This window comes from Malaclemys terrapin, chromosome 8 (genome assembly GCF_027887155.1).
Source record: "Malaclemys terrapin pileata isolate rMalTer1 chromosome 8, rMalTer1.hap1, whole genome shotgun sequence".
Classification (NCBI taxonomy): Eukaryota; Metazoa; Chordata; order Testudines; family Emydidae; genus Malaclemys; species Malaclemys terrapin.
Window position 1 is genome coordinate 20209504 of NC_071512.1, and position 19968 is coordinate 20229471.

The 19968-nt window shown below is 41.4% G+C and overlaps 2 protein-coding genes across 2 annotated transcripts in view; both read right to left on the bottom strand.

The window, feature by feature from the left end:
- Positions 1-1224: 1224 nt before the first annotated feature.
- On the bottom strand, positions 1225-9923 carry BNIP1 (BCL2 interacting protein 1). Its single transcript, XM_054038404.1, has 6 exons — positions 9403-9923; positions 8340-8432; positions 7456-7547; positions 6117-6218; positions 5190-5308; positions 1225-2566 (listed from the first exon to the last, which is right to left on the bottom strand). The coding sequence occupies exons 1-6, from the start codon at positions 9484-9486 to the stop codon at positions 2370-2372; spliced, it is 687 nt and encodes a 228-aa protein (XP_053894379.1). The 5' UTR covers positions 9487-9923; the 3' UTR covers positions 1225-2369.
- Positions 9924-13020: 3097 nt separating this feature from the next.
- Positions 13021-19968, bottom strand: part of CREBRF (CREB3 regulatory factor) — a 35757-nt gene continuing 28809 nt past the window's right edge. The window contains exons 7-9 of the mRNA XM_054037895.1: positions 19663-19736; positions 19241-19363; positions 13021-19004 (exon numbers count right to left, since the gene is read on the bottom strand). Of these exons, the coding sequence (XP_053893870.1) occupies positions 18889-19004; positions 19241-19363; positions 19663-19736 (313 nt within the window). The 3' untranslated portion in view covers positions 13021-18888. The remainder of the gene's footprint in view (positions 19005-19240; positions 19364-19662; positions 19737-19968) is intronic.

Consider the following 19968-nt stretch of genomic DNA (forward strand, 5'->3'; position numbering starts at 1 on the left):
TAACTATTTACTGAATAAAATAAATACATCTAACTGTGATAAAATGAAGAATTTCCTCCTTTATTGAGGAATGGAACATTCTTACTATCACTTTGTTCTAAACTTTAAGTCCCCTAGGATGCAGCTATAGTTGGGAAGCTTCAAGTCAACTACCTCCATGAGGATAACATAGAAAACCCTACACTAGATAGATGGGAGGGGGGAAAATGCCTAGATAAGATACAGATAGGATCTGACTGGGTGAAAAACAAGTAACTGCTTCATGATTCACCTCATAAGAAAGGCACATTACATGTGAACACACTACTGCCCTCTACTGGATGTAACAGGAGGCCTGCTGGCATATTTATCACTTCTTTTTCTCCCCATGAAGGATTGGCACAGCTCTTTCAACTCACTACCCAGAGGCCTCTATTTTTGGAGCTGCTGATGAAAAATTCTAGCTCCTATACCATGTTGGCAATACCTGCTCACAATGGCAACTGTTTATAGGCGTTGGCTTAAATCATAATATACTTTGGTCCACCCTGATTACATCCTATTTCTTACCAAATTCAAACACATGTCTACAGTGGGCAAAAAGGGGAAATTATGCCAGCTGGTAAGATCTGGGGTAAGGGAATTTTACAAAGACAGGCCCACCTTGAGGAGTTAGTGCCACTTCCTCTTTCAAAGTCTCCCAAATGGAACCTAACCTTTAAAGGGATGTCATGCTGGATTTAGCCCAAAATCTGACATCTGCTAGAATACTGAAATGTAACTGGAAGTATCATCTAGATTCTATTTAGAAGGGCCTTGGTTTTTATTTAACTTAAGTTCTAAACATCTGATTTAAAAAAAAAAAAAGCCACCAGTTTTAGACACCCCCTACACAAAACCAGCATTTCAGGTGTTCCTACTGGTGCTAAGGCAGCAGTTAAATATTTTTCCTAGAGCTACACAGACATCAGCTGAAGGTTCAGTTCACAGTTCTTTCGGTAAAAGAAGGTGCTACATAGAGTACTGCATATTGATAATGGTGCTGTTAAACCAAACAGGCACGGTCATTTTTGCTCCATTCAAAACACAGGGGAGGGGAAGGCAACTCAAGTTTGCCAATCAAAAGGTCAAACTATAGGAGGAAGGAAGAAACATTTTCAAATGTACAAGTTGGCAGCACTCTGAAGATGTAAATATTAAGAGGAAATGTATAGAAGAAAACGAAGACAAAAGACTACAGAAAAATTTCCTTGACAATGTGCTTTTAATAAAATATTGCACCAATGAGAAGAGCTATAACAGGAACTTCTGTTTGTGCTTTGGTCTTTTGATAAATACAAAATTATTTTTTAAATTTCAAGAGATGTAATGACCAAAGATCTACTCCAAGTGGTCTCTAGGGTTCATGTTAAGAAATGCATGGTTTTTTTAAGTTCTTTTTGTATCCTCCACTGAAATACTTTTTGTAACTCCAAAGTACTCCTTAGGAATTGATAATATGAAATACATTCCTATGCCTCTTACACAAGCTGTGCTGAACCAAGGCAAATGGGCCTTTCTACTCAAATATCAACTGGAGTCCTCCAAGTGCAGACCTGAAATGAAGCCACAGAACATATCTGAACTACATTCTCAAAGAAACACAGTAACCTTGGCCTCAAGAAGGCACAAGATGCATTTCCCATATTATAAGACTCTAAATTTTGGAACTCGACTTGCGAAAAGGTGGCATGACAGTTTTCATTCTAAAGCCACTTATTTCATTTCACTCCTGTAGCAGCCATCTTTGTACGTCAAAGGCAGATTCAGTTTTAAAGACAGACAGACCTTGTATATACAATTCAGTCTCCTTCAATACATGTGTAATTCCTCCTTTTAAATAAGACTCAATTCACGCAGACACTATACATAGTTTATTAAAGGAATGTATCTAAGTTTGGGGTTTTTTTTGTTTATTTGTGTCCATCCTCTTTTCTCTCCTCATGTTCCTCAGCTTAATTCTCAACATCTTACATACAGCTGATAAGGCACCTCCTGATCAGATTGTTAAGTGACAGGTCATTTCATGCGGAGATGGGAGAAGGATTGAAAATTAAGACTAGCAGCTGTCTGGATCACCAAGTGCTTCTCTGTTTCCCCAACCCAGCAGAGAAAAGGGTGTTACTTCTGTCCACCTTATTCTTTCTGCTCCTGCCCCTACATGTGCGAGCAAGCTCGCTTAACATCTTTGCCAGTATCATACTCCATTTATACAATATAAAGATCTGTCTGCTCTAACCCTCTTTCAGCTAGAACAGTGCTGGATCCCAGTTACACTGAACCTCATTATTATTACCCCATCTCCCTTTCTGGTCTTTCATAATATTTGGTAATCCATGTGCTTCGGAATTTTACAAAAATGGAAAGAGTCTCTTTTTCAGGATGTAGAGCACAGTGGCCAAAAATAAGGCCAGGGCAAGAAAAATGAGCAGCTTATCGGTCAGTTCTCTGCGGTTGTACTTTGTAATGAGCTTTCGCCCCAACTGTATTGTCCCCGACATGGACTTAAATTCATCATTCGCATCCAGGATGGTTCGTGAAGAATTGGCTGAAATGAGAAAGTGTAAAGTTTCAGCTGAGTGTGCTTCAAAACATCTTAGAAAGGAAACATGCATAAAGGAAACTACAAATAGTGATACCCCCATGGGTTAGTCTGACTAGTGGTGACATCAATGCAGATCATGTTCCTGCGGAATCTTTCACCACACAGGAGCCCTAATATGCCTTGGAAAAGAACACAAAGCAAAATAAACTAGGAGGGCTGGATGGTTTGCAGATTTGGTAACAGGATACAGGACCATTCGTTTTTAGAATACTGGATCATCAAATCTAGTTCAGATCAATAGTGAACAAAAGTCATTGCCTTTTAAGGTCTATGTGAAAGAAGTTTGGTGGATTCAGCTCCATTCTTACTAGAGGGAAACTGCCATCACAACTAGCACCATTACTGGCAACTTCAGGGCAGGCCAGCATCTGAGTATGGTCATGGAAACCAAATTGCTCTCTCACCACTAGAAGTGTCCCTCTGAGCCAGGACAATAGTTCGATGAAAGTCAGGAGGAGCGATGAGTGATGAAGCAGTTAGGGCCTCAACGGATTTCTTAATGGTTCACTTCCAAACATTTTAACATTTGGGTTTCTTTTTGAAAAATGTACAATTCCTTTGTAAAAATTCTAATCTTAGGGTGAGAGTATTAGCTGGACTCCATTGAACAAAGAGTTAGTTTGAGAATATAACAAAATAATGACATGGCATACAGGGCCTTTTCAGCTTGTATTTTTGCAAAACAATTCTCTCTTCAGATTACTAAATGATGAAAAGCAGAAGCCTGAGTCTCCATTTTCTTGCATTTCAAAATCCACATCCTGTAACTGAGAAAATGCAGTTGAATTTGTACAGAGCTAAATGAATAAAAAAGGTCAAACTTCAAATGTGCAGTTCACTCATATGAGCATGTAATATCTTATGAAAGAAATATTATCATAATCTATCATAGCACAAACTCTGATGTCCCATCCTTAAAGAAAGGTCCTTGATCCAAGTGGCAAAGGGAAAATTGTTGTTGTTTCCCATGGTTAGTAACAAAGCATGGCTTCCTTGCTCCACAATCAAATACTGGAAAAAGGACGGTTAATTTTTAGACGTTAAAATTCTAATTACAGACTCAAAATCCACAGCTGGTTTTCTCACAGCAGACAATCTTTGATAGCTCCTCCCATGACAAACTGTAAGCACTATTCAGCCAGAAAATGGGTGATAGAGTGACTGCCAAAACTGTCTTATTTAAAAGGAAAAGAAACATACTTTTTCTGCATGCAGGAACTGTGCACAGCTGCCATCCCCAGATGGGGGTAGATAGTGAGGGGGAGAAAGTTGCATTATCTAACCTATCCTTTAAATCCCACTCTTTCTTTTTCTCTCCAAGCACAGCAAATATAAGAGGCCCAGCTGGCACACATCCGACTTCTAAATGGTTCATGAATCACCAATTTTGACAGCCCACTTGATTTATTGTTTTAGGGTCTAAAGGAAAGAGCTGGCCAAATCCTGGTTTCCTAGTCTTAGATGCATTACTGACACAGCATGTGACCTTCGGTACAAATCACTTGATCTCCTCCTGCTTTAGTCAACCCAGCTGGAGAGCTGGGTAAAAGCAATCTTCTTGTATCCATGTTAAACTTCCTTCTGTGTGTGGGTATGTGTCTCTATTTATACAGACACACCCACATACCATATTTTCATATTTCTTTGATATTACACCATGTATGCTAGGAAAACAGTGTAAAATAATAGCAAACAAACTGTCCCTGACAAACACTAACCAAACTTGTTGCTGTCCCATCAAATTTGCTGTGGCATGCCAGTGATCTCATATCACAGAAAAGATTTTACACAGAACCAAGAGTCTCCAATCAGCTTCTTCCTCTTTCTTCTTTTTCTTAGACGATGTTACAAAACTTGCCACCAGTCAGGAGGATGGTCTGAAACACAACTCTAAGCCACAGCCAGTTGTTATTCTCTGTTCTGTATTCTGGTGACAGGTACTGACTGAAAGTCCTGAACAGAAGTCGTCTATGTATCTGCAAAATAAGTTCATCGTGGGCAGCAGCACTGCAAGTTTCCACTGCACCCTGCCAATTTTCCTCACTCTATCCTGGAAGAATCACCTCTAGGAATAGAGCATCATTCTCCTTTAAAAGAGGTTTGAACCCAGATCTCCAAAGGTGAAAGACTAGTGCAATAATCCTATCCAAAAGAACAGCTATATTGCATCAAACCAAAGATCCATCTAGCCCAGTATCCTGTCTTCCAACTTGGCCAATGCCAGGTGCTTCAGAGGGAATGAACAGAACAGGCAATCATCAACTGATCCATCCCGTTGTTCACTCAGCTTCCGGCAATCAGAGGCTAGGGACACCCAGAGCATGGGGTTGCATCCCTGAACACCCTGGCTAATAGCCATTGATAGACCTATCCTCCACAAATTTATCTAATTCTTTTTTGAACTGTGTTATAGTTTTGGCCTTCACAACATCCCCTGGCAATGAGTTCCACAGACTGACTGTACTGTGTGAAGAAGTACTTCCTTTTGTTTGCTTTAAACCTGCTGCCTATTAATTTCAATCAAATTTTTATAATCCATAACCAAAGACTTGGGTTGCATCTGTACCTAGCGTTTGCATGGTCTCCTCACTCTGCTTGACCTGCTGAGACATCATCCTGCTAATGCCCATCAGGTTCTCTGTAATTGTACTTGCATTCTCTGCCAGGCTTTCCTTTGTGGTTTTTCTGAAGGAAGAAAGGAAAAATAAAATGGCAAGGAATAAAATCATGTCTTGGGGTGTTTGTTGCTTGCTGTTTCTGATAGCAATAGGGTGTTTAGAGCTGGAATTTGGCACCAACCATAGCCGCCTTCAGATGTACACAGCACATAAACATATTATTTTAATGTGCTCATTCAAATGAGGTAGTAGATTTGGGTGTGCACCCAAAATCCTCACTGAAGCCCAAAGTCACTGAATTTTAGAGCAGTAGCCCCTGAAACAGTTACTAGGCAGTGGCTGAGAGAAAGGGTCCAAGTGTCATCAGATGCTGATCCACAAATATACTATTTCATGACACAATATGGAAACACTGATGAAAGTCACCGCTTTGTTATCTTTTATACCCAGTTTGATGTTCCTCACTGATTAAATAAGACAAGTGTTTAATTCACAAATTATATAAAACAATACGATTTTTGGCGTGAAATAATGACAGCAGGCAGATTTGTAACTTGTACTTTATGTCTATGATACACTTGATGTAAACTACACAAACTTTGGAGCAGTCTAACATTTTCCCCCTTCCTAACAAGCCAAAGGTGGGAGAATGTACAGTTTAAGTGAATATAACAGATCAACCACACCTTTATTTACACAGAAGGTAATAGGTATTAATCAAAGACTCACCTTCTAAATCGAACCATGTAGTTTACAGTACACATATACACACACACACACACACACACACACAATGAATTACTATTTCTTTTTAGAATAACTGGATACAGCATCTATTGTTTAAATTCTCTAATTACAAAGGAAAGATTTAGTACCTTTGTCTTAACGGGTCTCCTCCTGGTAGCAGTTCATCTTTCTCAGAGTTGTCTATAGCAATTTTACAAGCTAGATTTGCCTTTCTCCAAGCTGTCTGATTGCTGAAATCACAAGGGTACAATGTTTTAGAATGATGGCGACAGTTTGCAAAGCTAGAAAGATTTTCAGGTGCCAGCCAGATAATCAGAAGGCAGTTGGGCACAAATAAATACTGCAGCCCAACAACATCCCACCTGCTTATCAGTAACAATGAATCAATATGTAAGATATATTATGTTAACTACTACTACATCATGCTACGAGTAGAAATATCCCATTCCCTCATCCATTTCTCCTCTTCTGTACGTTTAGAGAGCAAGGCAAGGAAGAATATTGTGCAAGTTGTTGAAAATCTAATTATATTCCATCCCTGTTCTAAGTGTCATCAAGAATAACTATTTTCAAACAATTCCATTTGATAGAAAGGTATATCCATAAAACACAACTGGGAGATTAGAACAAGAGACTATACTTTAGGAGATCTGAGTTCTATTCTTGATTCTATCATTGATTTACTTTGTGACCTTGTGCAAGTCACTTCACCTAGGTCAGTGGTTTTCAAACTTTTTTTCTAGCAACCCAATTGAAGAAATTTGTTGATGCCTAAGACCCAATGGAGCTCGGGATGAGGGGTTTGGGGTATGGGAGGGGCTCTGGGCTGGGGTGCAGGCTCTGCGGTGGGGCCAGGGAGGAGTGGCTTGGGGTGCAGGAGGGGGCTCCGGGTTTGGTGGGGGGGCGGCTCAGGGCTGGGGCAGTGGGCTGGGGTGCAGGCTTACCTCCGGTGGCTCCCTGTCAGCGGTGCAGCCAGGGTGCAGAGGCAGGGTTCCCGCCTGTCCTGGCACCGCAGACTGCGCCTGCGCCCTGGAAGCGGCCAGCAGCAGGTCCGGCTCTTAAGTGGAGGCGCGCAAGCAGTTCCCTTCCAATGGGAGTGCAGAGCTGGTGCTTGGGGCAGGGGCAGGGCACAGAGCCCGCCCCCCCCCGCCTAGGAGCTGGACCTACTTCTGGCTGCCTCCAGGGCGCAGCATGGTGTCAGAACAGGTAGGGACTAGCCGGGCAGCACCGCCAACGGGACTTTGAACAGCCCAGTCAGTAGTGCTGCCCAGAGCTGCCGCAACCAATGCCTTACATTCCGCGACCCGGTACTGGGTCGTGACCCATAGTTTGAAAACCACCGACCTAGGTGACCCCATCTGTAAAATGAGGGTAATAATGCTCACCCACTTTTGTAAAGTGCTTTGAGATCCTAAGCGTGTATGATTAAATGAAGAGTCCATATATACTGTCATCATCTTTACCTACCTGAGCATTTGTTTTTTATGGTTCTCTACTTCTTGGAGTAAGGCTTGTTTCTCTGATTCTTTATCTCGTTCCTTAGCCATCTGCTCAAGCTCCTTCGATATAAAAGCAAATATACTAAAATCTGAGCATAAGCTGTCACCATCTACAATCATTACTTTTTTCTCAACCAGAGAGGATAACTGATTCAGTAAATTAGCAACTAACTTGATACTGCTGATACCTTTGGTTTGGATCTAGATTAGCTTACAATGACTAGTCATGTGCATCCTAATCAGCTGGCTCTGAAAGGTCCCCAATAACAAGACAAGAATCAACTCTCTCTCACATAAGCGAGAGAACACAGAGCAATAAGAGTGAATGAAGTAGACTGGCAGGTCAACTTCATTCCTGCTTTTCAGCAAACTATTGGCAACAATGGAAGAGACAAGAATCATGCCAGTTTCCCTCTGCTGATTTTAGAGAAAGCTATGAATATCAGCCCATTTGGAAAGTTACCACTGTAACTAGTGTTTAGGAATTTAATTTTTCTTTTAAAAGTAAATTTAATTTCTGCAGAACTTGTCAGCATACATTCCATCAATTATCAGGGAAATATACTTGCAAGACACATATTTGTGGGACGAGACTCCAGAATTAACTATTTTTACATATCATGCTCAATATATAAACAATTAGAAATTCTCAATATTACGGTTTATAAATGGCTCCAGGACACTAATACTGCAGTGTCATCCTGGTATATTTTAACCTTCATTCTATCTAACGCACAGGCAAATAAGACTTCTGTTTCTCTAGAAAATCCAGTCAAACCCTGATACAAGCGCCGTTAACACTGTTGCTGTTACCTACCAGCATCTCATTTTTGTGGTTATGTTGTGCCTCACCTGTATTCTGAGACGTAAATGTTGAAACTTTTCCTTTACTCTGGCATTTAATTCTGTAAGCACACTTAAAGGCCCTTGACAATCACTGATATCCTAAAAGAAATAACAGACATGACCACCATGCTAGGTTAGGAGCCGTTGGTTGGTAATGTAATTGAATTTGTTTATTAATTTATTTAATTCGTTTTTGAGAAGGGTGTTTCTGCTGAATGACATACAGGCAGAAACACAGGACTTTTCAATTTGTGGGGAATGTGAATGTTTGCAATGTAATTAAAGATGAAGAAGAGGATTCAATTCCCCTTTGGGATCAATATAAACATTATCAGTATTATGGTTTTGGTTGATTTTTTTTTCACCAGGGACACAGGGCCCATTGCACTAGGCACTGCACAAACACACAACCAGTGGTTTTGAAATGCTCTATTAACCTTTTAGTGGGGCAGAACTGACACAGCTTGTGAAAATCAGTTAGCCTGGGCACATCTGAGGACCAGGCACCAGAGAATTAAACTAACATTTCTACTCCCCTTCCATATAAGAACTGCAGGCTTCTAAATGCCAGTTCTCCAAAACCTCCAAGGAACATGACCAGGGCAGAGAGGTTCACAAGAGACATGGGTTCACGTATCTGTTTGCAAAGACCCTAGCCGGTGGGTGGGGAAGGATCAAGTTCTTGGTAGAGGTTTCTGGACTAGGAGGAGGGCAGGGTACTGGACAACTCCCCAGAAGCGACCCCTCCCCCTCCCCAGGTGTGGCGGGAGGGCAGGACCGGGTGCTGAGGCGGCTGAGCGAACTCCCCAGCGGTGACTCCCCCTCCCCGGGTGTGGCGGGAGGGCAGAACCGGGCGCTGAGCGAACTCCCCAGCGGTGACACCCCGGGCGCTGGGCCCAGCTGCCCAGGGGTGACCCCACACACACGGGGGGTGGGGGTGGCGGGAGAGTAGGGAGCCGGACCCGGTGTCTATGTGAGCAGGGGCCATGAACCCTCTCCAGGAAGGTGCCGTGGGGGCGGTGTCTGAAGGGGCGCAGGAAATGGGCTCGAGGGGTGCGGATGACGGTACCTGCACCGCCGCTTTAATCTCCAAGTCGAATTTGACAATCTCCTGGTTACAGACCCGCACGGGCACGTCCCCGGCCGCCGCCATCTTGCGAACTACGGGGCGCTAGCGAGATCAAAATCAAAACGCAATCCCCCCTCGGGCGGCATCCCCGCCATCTAGTGGCAGCGCCCTGTAGGCACGGGGCCTGGGATGCGAATACAGAACCTCCTTTCTTTGTTCCAGGGATGTACTTGCTGGTGACCGCTGCCCCACGGTTGTGGGCGGCAGGAGCAGGGCCTGGGCCCAGCTGCTTAAGTACGGTGCTGAATAGTAATGGTTGCAAACCAGCCCCAAATAAACTCGGGGGGTGATGCCACTTTGTGTCCAGACACTGAAGTTTCAAAATCTTGATATAGCCACGTCCAGGCCAATCATGAGGCAGGCACCCAACCCTCCTCCCCAAAGTCGGGGCTTGGCTTTAGAAACAAAAATAAATAAAAAAAGTAGGTTCTTCTTCTGTGCCTTTAAGTTTCAAGCTTTCTTTCTCCACAACCAGGAGTATTTGAACCATATTTGTTTTTTAAATTAGGGTTACCATATTTCAACAAGCAAAAAAAAGGACGGGAGGAGCCCCGCCCTAGCCCCGCCCCTGCCCCTCCCACTTCCCGCTCCCCCAGAACCCCCAACCCTCCCCCGTTCCTTGTCCCCTGACTGCCCCCTCCTGGGACCCCTGCCCCTAACTGCCCCCCGGGACTCCACTCCCTATCTAAGCCTCCTTGCCTCTTGTCCCCTGACTGCCCCAACCCTTATCCACACCCCCACCCCCAGACAGACCCCTGGGACTCCCACGCCCCATCCAACCACTCCCCACCCCCTGACAGCCCCCCCCAGAACTCCCAACCCATCTAAACCCCTCTGCTCCCTGTCCCCTGACTGCTCCGATCCCTCTCCCCACTCCTGCCCCCTGACAGCCCCCCCAGAACTCCCAACCCATCTAAACCCCTCTGCTCCCTGTCCCCTGACTGCTCCGATCCCTCTCCCCACTCCTGCCCCCTGACAGCTCCCCCCCAGAACTCCCAGCCCCCTACCCCCCGCTCCTTGTCCCCTGACTGCCCCCTCCTGGGACCCCTGCTCCTAACTGCCCTCCAGAACCCCACCCCCTACCTAAGACTCCCTGTTCCTTGTCCCCTAACTGCCCCCTCCTAAGACCCCCCCCAACTGCCCCCCAGGACCCTACCCCCTACCTGTACCCTGACTGCCCAAAACTTTCTCCACTCCCCTCCAAAAGCCCCCCCCCCCCGTTTCTTGACTGCCCCCTCCAGAACCTCCCTGTCCCTTCTCCTGCCCCCCCTTACCCTGCTGCTCAGAACAGGGTGTTGGGCTCTGTGCCAGCCGGACACATGGCTGAGCTCCCCTGCACAACACAAAACCCGGTCCCTGGCTCTGCACAGGGTTGCCGGAGCGGGCTGCAGGAGGAGGAGCTGGCGGCCGGCTCAGAATGCAGGGTGGGGGGTGGGAGGAGGAAGCTGCTCCGGAGTCCAGCCCGGGACTTTCCTGCAGCCCTCCCAGCCGCTCGCTCTGCCTGGGGAGGGGGAAATCCCAGACATTGTGAGTGCTTTACAAATTCCCCCCGACGCTATTTTTAGCACACAAAAGGAGGACATGTCCGGGTAAATCCGGACGAATGGTAACCCTATTTAAATTAAAGCTGGGATTCTCATGCAACCTCCTGATTCCAGCAACTGAAAAACATCAGCAACTGATTGCAAGACTCCTGATAAATCTCCAGGATTGTGACAGGGGTTTTTCTACATTTGTCCTGCAGAAGGGCTAACAGAATGTTGTAAATCATTAAGAAAGGGTTAGATAATAAGACAGAAAATATCATATTGCATCTATATAAATCCATGGTACACCAACATCTTGAATACTGCGTGCAGATGTGGTCGTCCCATCTCTAAAAAGATATATTGGAATTGGAAAAGGTTCAGACAAGAGCAACAAAAATGATTAGAGGTATGGAATGGCTGCAGGGCTGACTCTGGCTTTTTTGCCGCCCCAAGCAAAAAACACCCGGCGGGCCGGAGCAGCAAGGGGGGGGGAGGGGAGGAGGAAAACAAACCTGCCCCCAGCCGGAGCAGCAAAAGCGGGGGGGGGGGGGGGATGACAAACAGGCTGGCTGGAGCAGCAAGGGGGGGGGGGGGAAGCGGGAAACAAACCTGCCCCCGGCCAGAGCAGCGAGGAGGGGGGAAACAAACTGGCCGGCCTGCCGGAGCGGCGAAGAAAAAAACAAACAAAAAAACAAAAACAAAATACCTGCGGGGTGGCGGGAGCGTGGGTGCAGGGGAACTCCCGGCCCTGCAGACTCCAGGCAGCGGAGTGCGCACCCCGGCTAGTGGGGGGCGGGAGAGAGAGAAGGGGGGTGGCCAGGGCTTCCTTATGCGGGGCACTTGCCACGCAGCCCCTCCCGCTGCACCGCCTGCCGGGAGGGCTCCGCGCCGCTCCGGTCGGCAGGCAGGGAAGGACACGGGCTGCCCTGCCAGGCTTGATGCAGGGCGCTTCCCTCCTCCGCCCCCTACAGGGTGGCGGGAGCAGCAAACCAAAAAGAAAAAACCTGCAGGGGCGGCCAAAGCGGTGAAGAGCAAAAAAAAAAAAAAAGATTAGACGGAATGCCGCCCTTTGGAATCTGCCGCCCGAAGCACGAGCTTGCTCGGCTGGTGCCTGGAGCCGGCCCTGAATGGCTGTTACACACTCTCCACCTGAGAATACAAAAAGAGAAGAGTGTGTTAATGCAGGATCCTGCTTTTTCACCACCTCATTCTAGCATGCATAAAGGGGTTCCTCCCAGCCTAAAGTGTGCAGTTTGCTAAACATACAGGCGAGTCTCATCTTACGCGGGGGTTCCATTCCGTGGTTAGCGCGTAAAGCGAAAACCGCATATAGTCAAAATTACATTGAGTTGAATGGCGGGCAGAATCGCCCGCACTACAAGTACAGTATTAAAATTATTATTTTTCTCACTTTTTTTTTTTTTTTTTTGCCGACCGCGTAAAGCTGAAATTGCGCATGTTAAATGCAAGTAAGATGCTACAGACCTGTACCTTGAAAGGGCAGCAGAGACCGAAGTCCACAGAGACCATATCATAGCTGTTTTGTGGCTTTTGTAAAATAACTTGGTGGTCTCAGTCTAGATTCTACTGGAGAACTGTCCACGTCACTCCAGCACCTTTTCAGCTAGTTGCTATTACTATGCCAAGGACTGAATGGGGATAGAGATTAAGTTATCCTCATATCTAGTAATGGTCCCTCCAAGAGGAATATTGAAGCATGATAGTGGGGCAATGGGAGGAGCTTATCCTGTTAATGACTGTGCTGTCCCTGTTCTATGGGGGCGGGGAAGAGGGCTTCAAGCTTCCTGCAATGTCAGTACAACATTCTACAGGGGAAACCCAAGTAATTTTACCTGAGAACTATAGAAGCAATGCCTCAGCTGATGCACTGCAGGAGAGAAAACACACCAAATGGGATGCACAAGAATTTGAGAACTGTTTTTTCTCCACAATTTTTTATTTTAAATTACAAAGGATGTTGCATACATTGATGAGTTTGTATCTGAATAGAAGTGCTAGGGCTCCAGGGTGACAGAGTAAACAAAAATCAATATTTTAATTGTGCCTCTTTAAAAAGAAAACTGCACAACTATTAACCAACATTAAACATTGCAACTCTTAACAGATCATGCTTTTAACAAGGTAAAATTATTTTCTGACAGAGACACAAGACTTTCAGTAAAGTTTTTCTGAGCTCCAGTTGGAAATTGACTACAGAATATTGAGGACAGCATTACAAACATGACCCCAAGCATAAGCAGAGCAGGTTGCCACGTTTTGTTAAAAATTATTTTAATTGTTGCCTTTCAGTCAGTTCACTAAATCCACCATGTGCCATCAGCCTTAGAGTTCATTCTTAGCCACAATTACTGAGCTAACAAGACATCTTTTAGACGGATGAAGTTTTCTAAAAAGGGTAGGGGAAAAGGGTGGTTCAATCAACAGAAATGCAGTTAGTAGAATATAGTGTTCTAAGAAAGGTTCAAAAAGCAGCTACATTTAAACCACTACATTTTTTGGTTTTTAACGTCACAAAGAGGAAGGAAAAAAAGGAAGTATTGTGGTAGAAGATGCATTTGTAATTACGAAGTCCAAGCCAAGAGAATCCTACTCTAACCATTCTACACACCCAAGTTTGGCTTATCCAGATGTCTAACTCTCCAATGTTCCTAACCCATTCAATCTTTAAATGGTGATACAGTACTACAGTATATATTGCTTGCTTAAAATAAAGAGTTTAGGATTTTTGTCCAGATTAAAAAATAAAATTGAGATTGGTCTTAAATGGATCTGGCTTTATTTTTGGCTCCACTGCTCAATAGAAAGACAGTTAATAAATGCATAATCAGCATTTGCCTTTGTGGAAGTTCATGAATGTCTAAGAGGCTGAGGGGTATAAATTCAGCACACACACCTTACTATGCTATATCCTTTAAAAATCATGGCCTATTGTAAAATGTAAATCAAACATCATCAGCAAGATATCATTCAGTTTTTGGATGCAGTGAAAAAAATATACTCTAGAGTACCACTTCCGCAATGCGGACATTGAGATATCTCCAATGTAAAACGGATATTAAAAAAAAGTGGTGTTTTCTCAACATGTAATGCCCTTTATATGGTTACAATAAGAATCAGCCACTTCAGCAGTAACTATTTGAAATGTATTTTGCCTGATCCCTAGGGTAAACAAAATGAACTGCAGCTCTGTGAATAAGCCAAGGTTTCATCTGGTAGCATACTGAACTAGTGGTACCCAACTGAAACCTTTAACTTTAAAATAAAAAAAATAAAAAAATCATGATTAGACACATTCTTCAAATTCATGTCCCAAGGCCAAATAAAAATACTAATATTCACGTTACATAGCTGGGCTATGCCTCAACACAATTTCAGGAAGACTGCTAAGCAAGTTTGAGGAACAAAATTATATTTGCTATTTCTGCTGAAGGCAACTGTATACAACCCTTTCAAAATAGATATTTTTAAAAAACTAAGATTTTTCACCTATCTATCTGTTTTAAAAAGATTTATGGAAGATAAAAGCACATCCATTCTTGACATTTTTGTGAATAAATTAATAGTTTTATTAAATGAAGGCAAACATCAGATAATGGTATAGATTTTAAAAATGAAACCCAAACTGGCAGTATTGTATTTCAGAAATATGTCTGGTCCTTTTTAGATTACTTAAAAGACCCGCCATGCATTTTATAAAGGAAGAATTTTGCTTTTTACTGCTATTTTTTTTAAACTGGAAAAAGAGCTTACTAAACTTCAAGCTGATGAACTGAGCACACCTGGACCGGACTCTCACATCACTTTTACATCAATGTATATCACAGATGTCAGTGTTGTTATTCTTGGTTTATACTGCTATGAGAGGAGAATCAAGCACTTCCACATCTAACTGGAGACTTAATAAGCACCCCCCCAAAAATAAATCAGAAAACTTGTTTGATAAACTTATGAAAGTCAGAGAAAGCATTAGCTGAAGGGATGTAGTGGAAAATATTTTTTATTTTATTTGTTTAGCCCTAGCACCCCCATCTCCCAAGGCCATTCAAAATTGGTCTTCCATACAAATACAAAGTGACTATTAAGAGAATTTGAAATCAGATTCATTTGAAGTTCCTTCATGATGCTTTTATCATAGTTCTGATTTTGCTTTCAGAAGGGTCAAAGGATTTAACAGGTTCAGGGGAATGAAAAATAAAAACATTTAGTTCTAAATGTACAAGTAAGGCACAATATAAAGCCACATCATAATCTGGCATGAAGGAAATAGGAACGGACAAGAATCATACATGGTACAGTAGAACACGCAGTCGATCAGACTGATTCAAAAAGTGTGGCACCCAAATTCAGGCTGACAAGATCTTAACAAGAGCAGTTTGACAGCATGCTTTAATATGGAAACAAATTCTAGAGAATCCAGTGTATCAGAAAGAAGGAAGAGCTTTTAGTTTTTATTAAATCAAAATGTATAATTGGTTTTGGATGACAGAATTAAAGTGAATATTCACAATGCCTACACTCAAAAATATTCAAGGACTTCATTAAGATCCACATACCATGTATGAATTCTGAAAGCCTTTAGAGAACTATTCCCTAAAGATCATCCAAAAATGCATGCCACAATTTCCAAAAAACAGAACATGTACATTTGTATTTTTACCCTTATAAGATTTGTTTGTGATAAGAATACACTAAACATATATATTTTAATGACACTAGAGGAAGCAGATTGTTACTGGCATTAAAGTACAACCATTTCTAGACGGTTTAAATGCCACAGAGTCCCCTGGTTAAAATGTAAAGCTGCACAGCTTGCCTATGTCATCTTTATGATAAAGTTAAACCAGCAAAGGTCTTAACTTTACTCTACATTTTACTGCCAGGTTTTATTTAGATCAAGTATCGCTGCAGCATTCTGACCAGCCCAGAGTTAGCAGCAAATGGCAGGAATCATATAAAAACGCAATTTTTTTCTTCTTCTTTTTAAACAAAGTGCTTTTCTAAGATATACATACTTATATAAATAGGTACAAAATAAAGTGTCAACATTAAAAAGCTCAACTATTTAAAAGCTTTTAACTATTTAACTTAAAATAATACATAGAAAACACTGAAATGCAAGGGTACGGAATCCACTAAAGAGATTCAAAGTCTTTTTTGAAATGCTAGACCAAAATCATATTCTGGTTTTCAGACAAAATAAAAAGCTATAAAGCAACGTTAGCTCAGTATTCCTGAGCAGCTAGAAAAGGGCATTTTTCTATCTTATCGTCAGTTTAATTTGTCATGTAAATCCTACCTGATTGCAAAACTGCTGTCATTGTATTCTGAAATACTGCCTTGTCTATACAGTTCTGATACAGCGTTTGCACCTTTCTAGCATCACGAATGTTTAAACACCAGAAAGGACTAACATTATTTCAAATCTCAGTATAGCCATGACTTTAAATTTACATGACATTGACATTCTTTGTCAAAATTTCAATAGCCAAATGCATCTCTGGTATAACTCTTGGTATTGGTAGAATTACAACAGGGATGCATCTGACCCATTATGTTCTGTTCTGAAGCTACAAACCTGTGCTTCTCCTCCCGCCATATTAAAAAAAACAACAACAACCCACCACACACACACACACACCCACACCCAAAACCTCCCCAAACAAACAAGACAGTCCCTTGCTCAAGTTTTTAAAATCCTTTAAGCGAATTTTCTAAGTTTTGACTAGATAGTATTGGGTACTTTTTCACAAGTCTTGAAAGAAAAACTTTGCGATATAGTTCAGTAGTGGTATTTTGGCTTCCTCCACCCTTTTAAATTTTTCAAAATATCAAGATGTAGAATAAGTTGTGGACACACTACAAGCATGTAGCAGGATTGCCATTTTCATCTTCCACTCTTTAGTTTACTACTTTTGATTCAGACCTTCTTACACTAAAAGTTTAGGTATAAAAATAATTCTACCTATACATAAAAGGAGTCACAGTACAAACTTCGACAAGCTACATGAAGGAGAGAGATTTCCCCAAAGGGAGCGGAAAGAAAACCTTCATGGACTTTTTTTTTTTTTTTTTTTTTTCATTTTTTCAGCAGCTACATTTTAAAGTATTTGGTATTTCTATTCTCAGTAGACAGTGTTTTGTCATTATCTTTAAATAAAAAGGAAAGGGGAGAAAAAAGGGGTCCATGAAACCAGAGAATGATCTTGTCTTGACATAAAGGACTTTCTCGTCAAGAGATAAAGCTTTTCATTTATACTCTAAACACTGACTAACAAAGCAAACTCTTATGAGCAGAAGAGCAAATAAGAACTAATGTGTGTTAGTATTTCCCAATCATAGAAACTACTGAATTAAGAATAAGTCACATATAAGTTTGAAGAAGCTAGTTTTGAAATTTCTGTACAAAAATATAAAAGAAAACTATAAATTTTGTTTTTGTTTTAAGCCTGTGCTGATCCTTTGAAACATCACATGCATAATAATACATCAACTGGAAAAGTGGCAACTAAGGAATTAGATTATTTGTAGCTCTTTTTTCTCTTTACATATATACATATTACAATAAAAATAATTTTATTTTGGTTGTTTGGTGGAAGTATCCTACAACAAGCTAAATAATTTTTTTTAATTCTCAAAGTTGAAAACTATTTTCCCCAATAGCTTCCTAAAATCCACATATATTAAAAATTTCCTACAGCAAATGCAGAGAAAAAAAAAAGATTGAAAGACTTCGAGATGGTCATCAACGTATCTACTATGGAAGCGAACTAGAAGAACAGCAAAATAATATTATGTATGAATGCTCCTTCTGTAGATAATTGGACCCAAACAAAAAAAAAAATTCACAGTTCAGTAAGATCCCTAACCCTGACCTTTAATTTTTTTTCTTTTTTTTTCTTTTTTTTTTTTTTTTACATTCAGTACAGTATCATGTAAGCTGTGCAAAACTTTACTTAGACTGGCAGTTTGCCATATCAGTTGCATTTGTCTTTGGTACAAAAATAAACAATCGCATTAATGTGCAAGTATTTGTTTTCTTCCGGCCAAGTACCGAAATTGAATTTTCTAGAGCCATCTTTTATACAATACATAGACTCTGTGGCATATATCTACATTTTCAACATATTCTTATATACATTCAAAAATTTGTAAGAGCTGGAACAAATACATGAAACCCCATAATCTTACCATCTATACATCTTTTTTCCTCAGGGTTTTCATCGTACAAAACTTTACTAGCTTATATTTATAGCTCTCCCCCAAAATACAAGGCACAAAGAATATACTTTTTTTTCTGCTCTTACTTTCACAAACATTTAAATACAATATTAAGCTCAGAAAATTAAAGTCTTTTATGGCACACTAGCTCTAATGCAGTGTGCACTATGTACAAGTTAATGGGTGCAAAGAAAGCTTACTGGTTTTATTTTTTAGAAGAAAAAAAAGCAGTAATTCTAAAAAAACCCACTAAACTTTGACAGTTTACAAAAGAATGCTTCCTCTTAATTTTTAATTTTACTCAGAGCATAAACCTGCCACAATGTTCGGCATTTTGCTAAAATTTTCACTAGCACAAAATGTGTTTTTGCTTCTAAAGCAAATTATATGATCTGGTCCTAGGTTTAAAAACACCTAATCTCTGTATTTGTGCCTGAAGCAGCTTTAATACTATATGGTTTATGCTCCAAAAATGCTAATTAAGCATTTTATATCGTGCGTTTACTTATCCTATTACAATGTTATTAAAAAAACTATGGAACCTAATTTTAAGTGTTTACATAATGCTAAACTGACATGCAGACCAGAATGAAATTTACAGTGGAGTACTTAACACAGGTAGAGCTCTGACCAATGAGATTAGGTGAAATGATGTCTGCTAAACTTTTGATGTTGGTATTCGCAGCCCTACAAGGCCACCAGTGGGGTCTCCTTCTGCAGTTTTCTCTAAAACTTGATTCACAAATTCTGATGTTTGACCAGCTACAGGTAATCCTGGAAAGAAAAGTTAGGGATGTACTTTAAGATCATTTTTATTCCCACATATGTGCATATTTTAATTAATTCAAAACCTCTCAGAATTCCTGCTGTTTGTCAGTAACCAAGCAGAATGCCTAAAGCTCTGCTCTGATAACTGGGCAACTGCTCCTATAGAAATACTAGGCTGAAGTGACTCAACACTTGTTACATATCAGTTTTGGAGTATGTGGTTGATTAAGTTTATTCCTTACCAAGAGTATCTTTAATAAGTACATCAAGCTTCTGTTCCATGTTGGTTCCTCTGTCATCTTTAGGACTCTGCACTCGATTAACAATTTCTTGTTTGATAGAGTTGATCACAAACAACAAATTATCTACAGAAAAAGACAACATTGGATCACATAGTAATCTCTCTTGGGCAGGAACTGTGTTTCCCTATGTGTATGTACTGCACTTTATTGCAATGGGCCCTAAAATAACACTACCACAACACAAATAACTAATCAAAAGCAAACCAAGTTATCTTTACGCACTACCTACAAGTTAAATACCAACACCCTTTTCTGCATAAAGAATTGTCCAACGTATAACTCTGGTGACGTGAAAATACAGAACATACAACTGTTTGTATTAAGACAAAGGAAAAATTGTGTAAGTGAAAAAAGTTAATTACCATATTCTGTGTTGAGACCCCATAGCTTCACTTTGTTGGCTTCATACTGGGCTTTCTTCTTTAGTCTGCAAGCCCTGTAATGGAGAGAGATTCAATATGCCTCTAATCACTATAGAACATTCGTTATCGCTAACTTCCATCCGTGCTGCCAGAGATTGTGGCTTATTATCTGCTCCCACATCATCTCTAAAACCACTGCTTGTATTTGGTATCATTCATACACACAAAGAGATGCAATATGGCAGCAGTTCCTGTAGCATCTCAGGTTCCTGTTAGTTAAATTAACAGGATGGCTTTCTGGGTCTG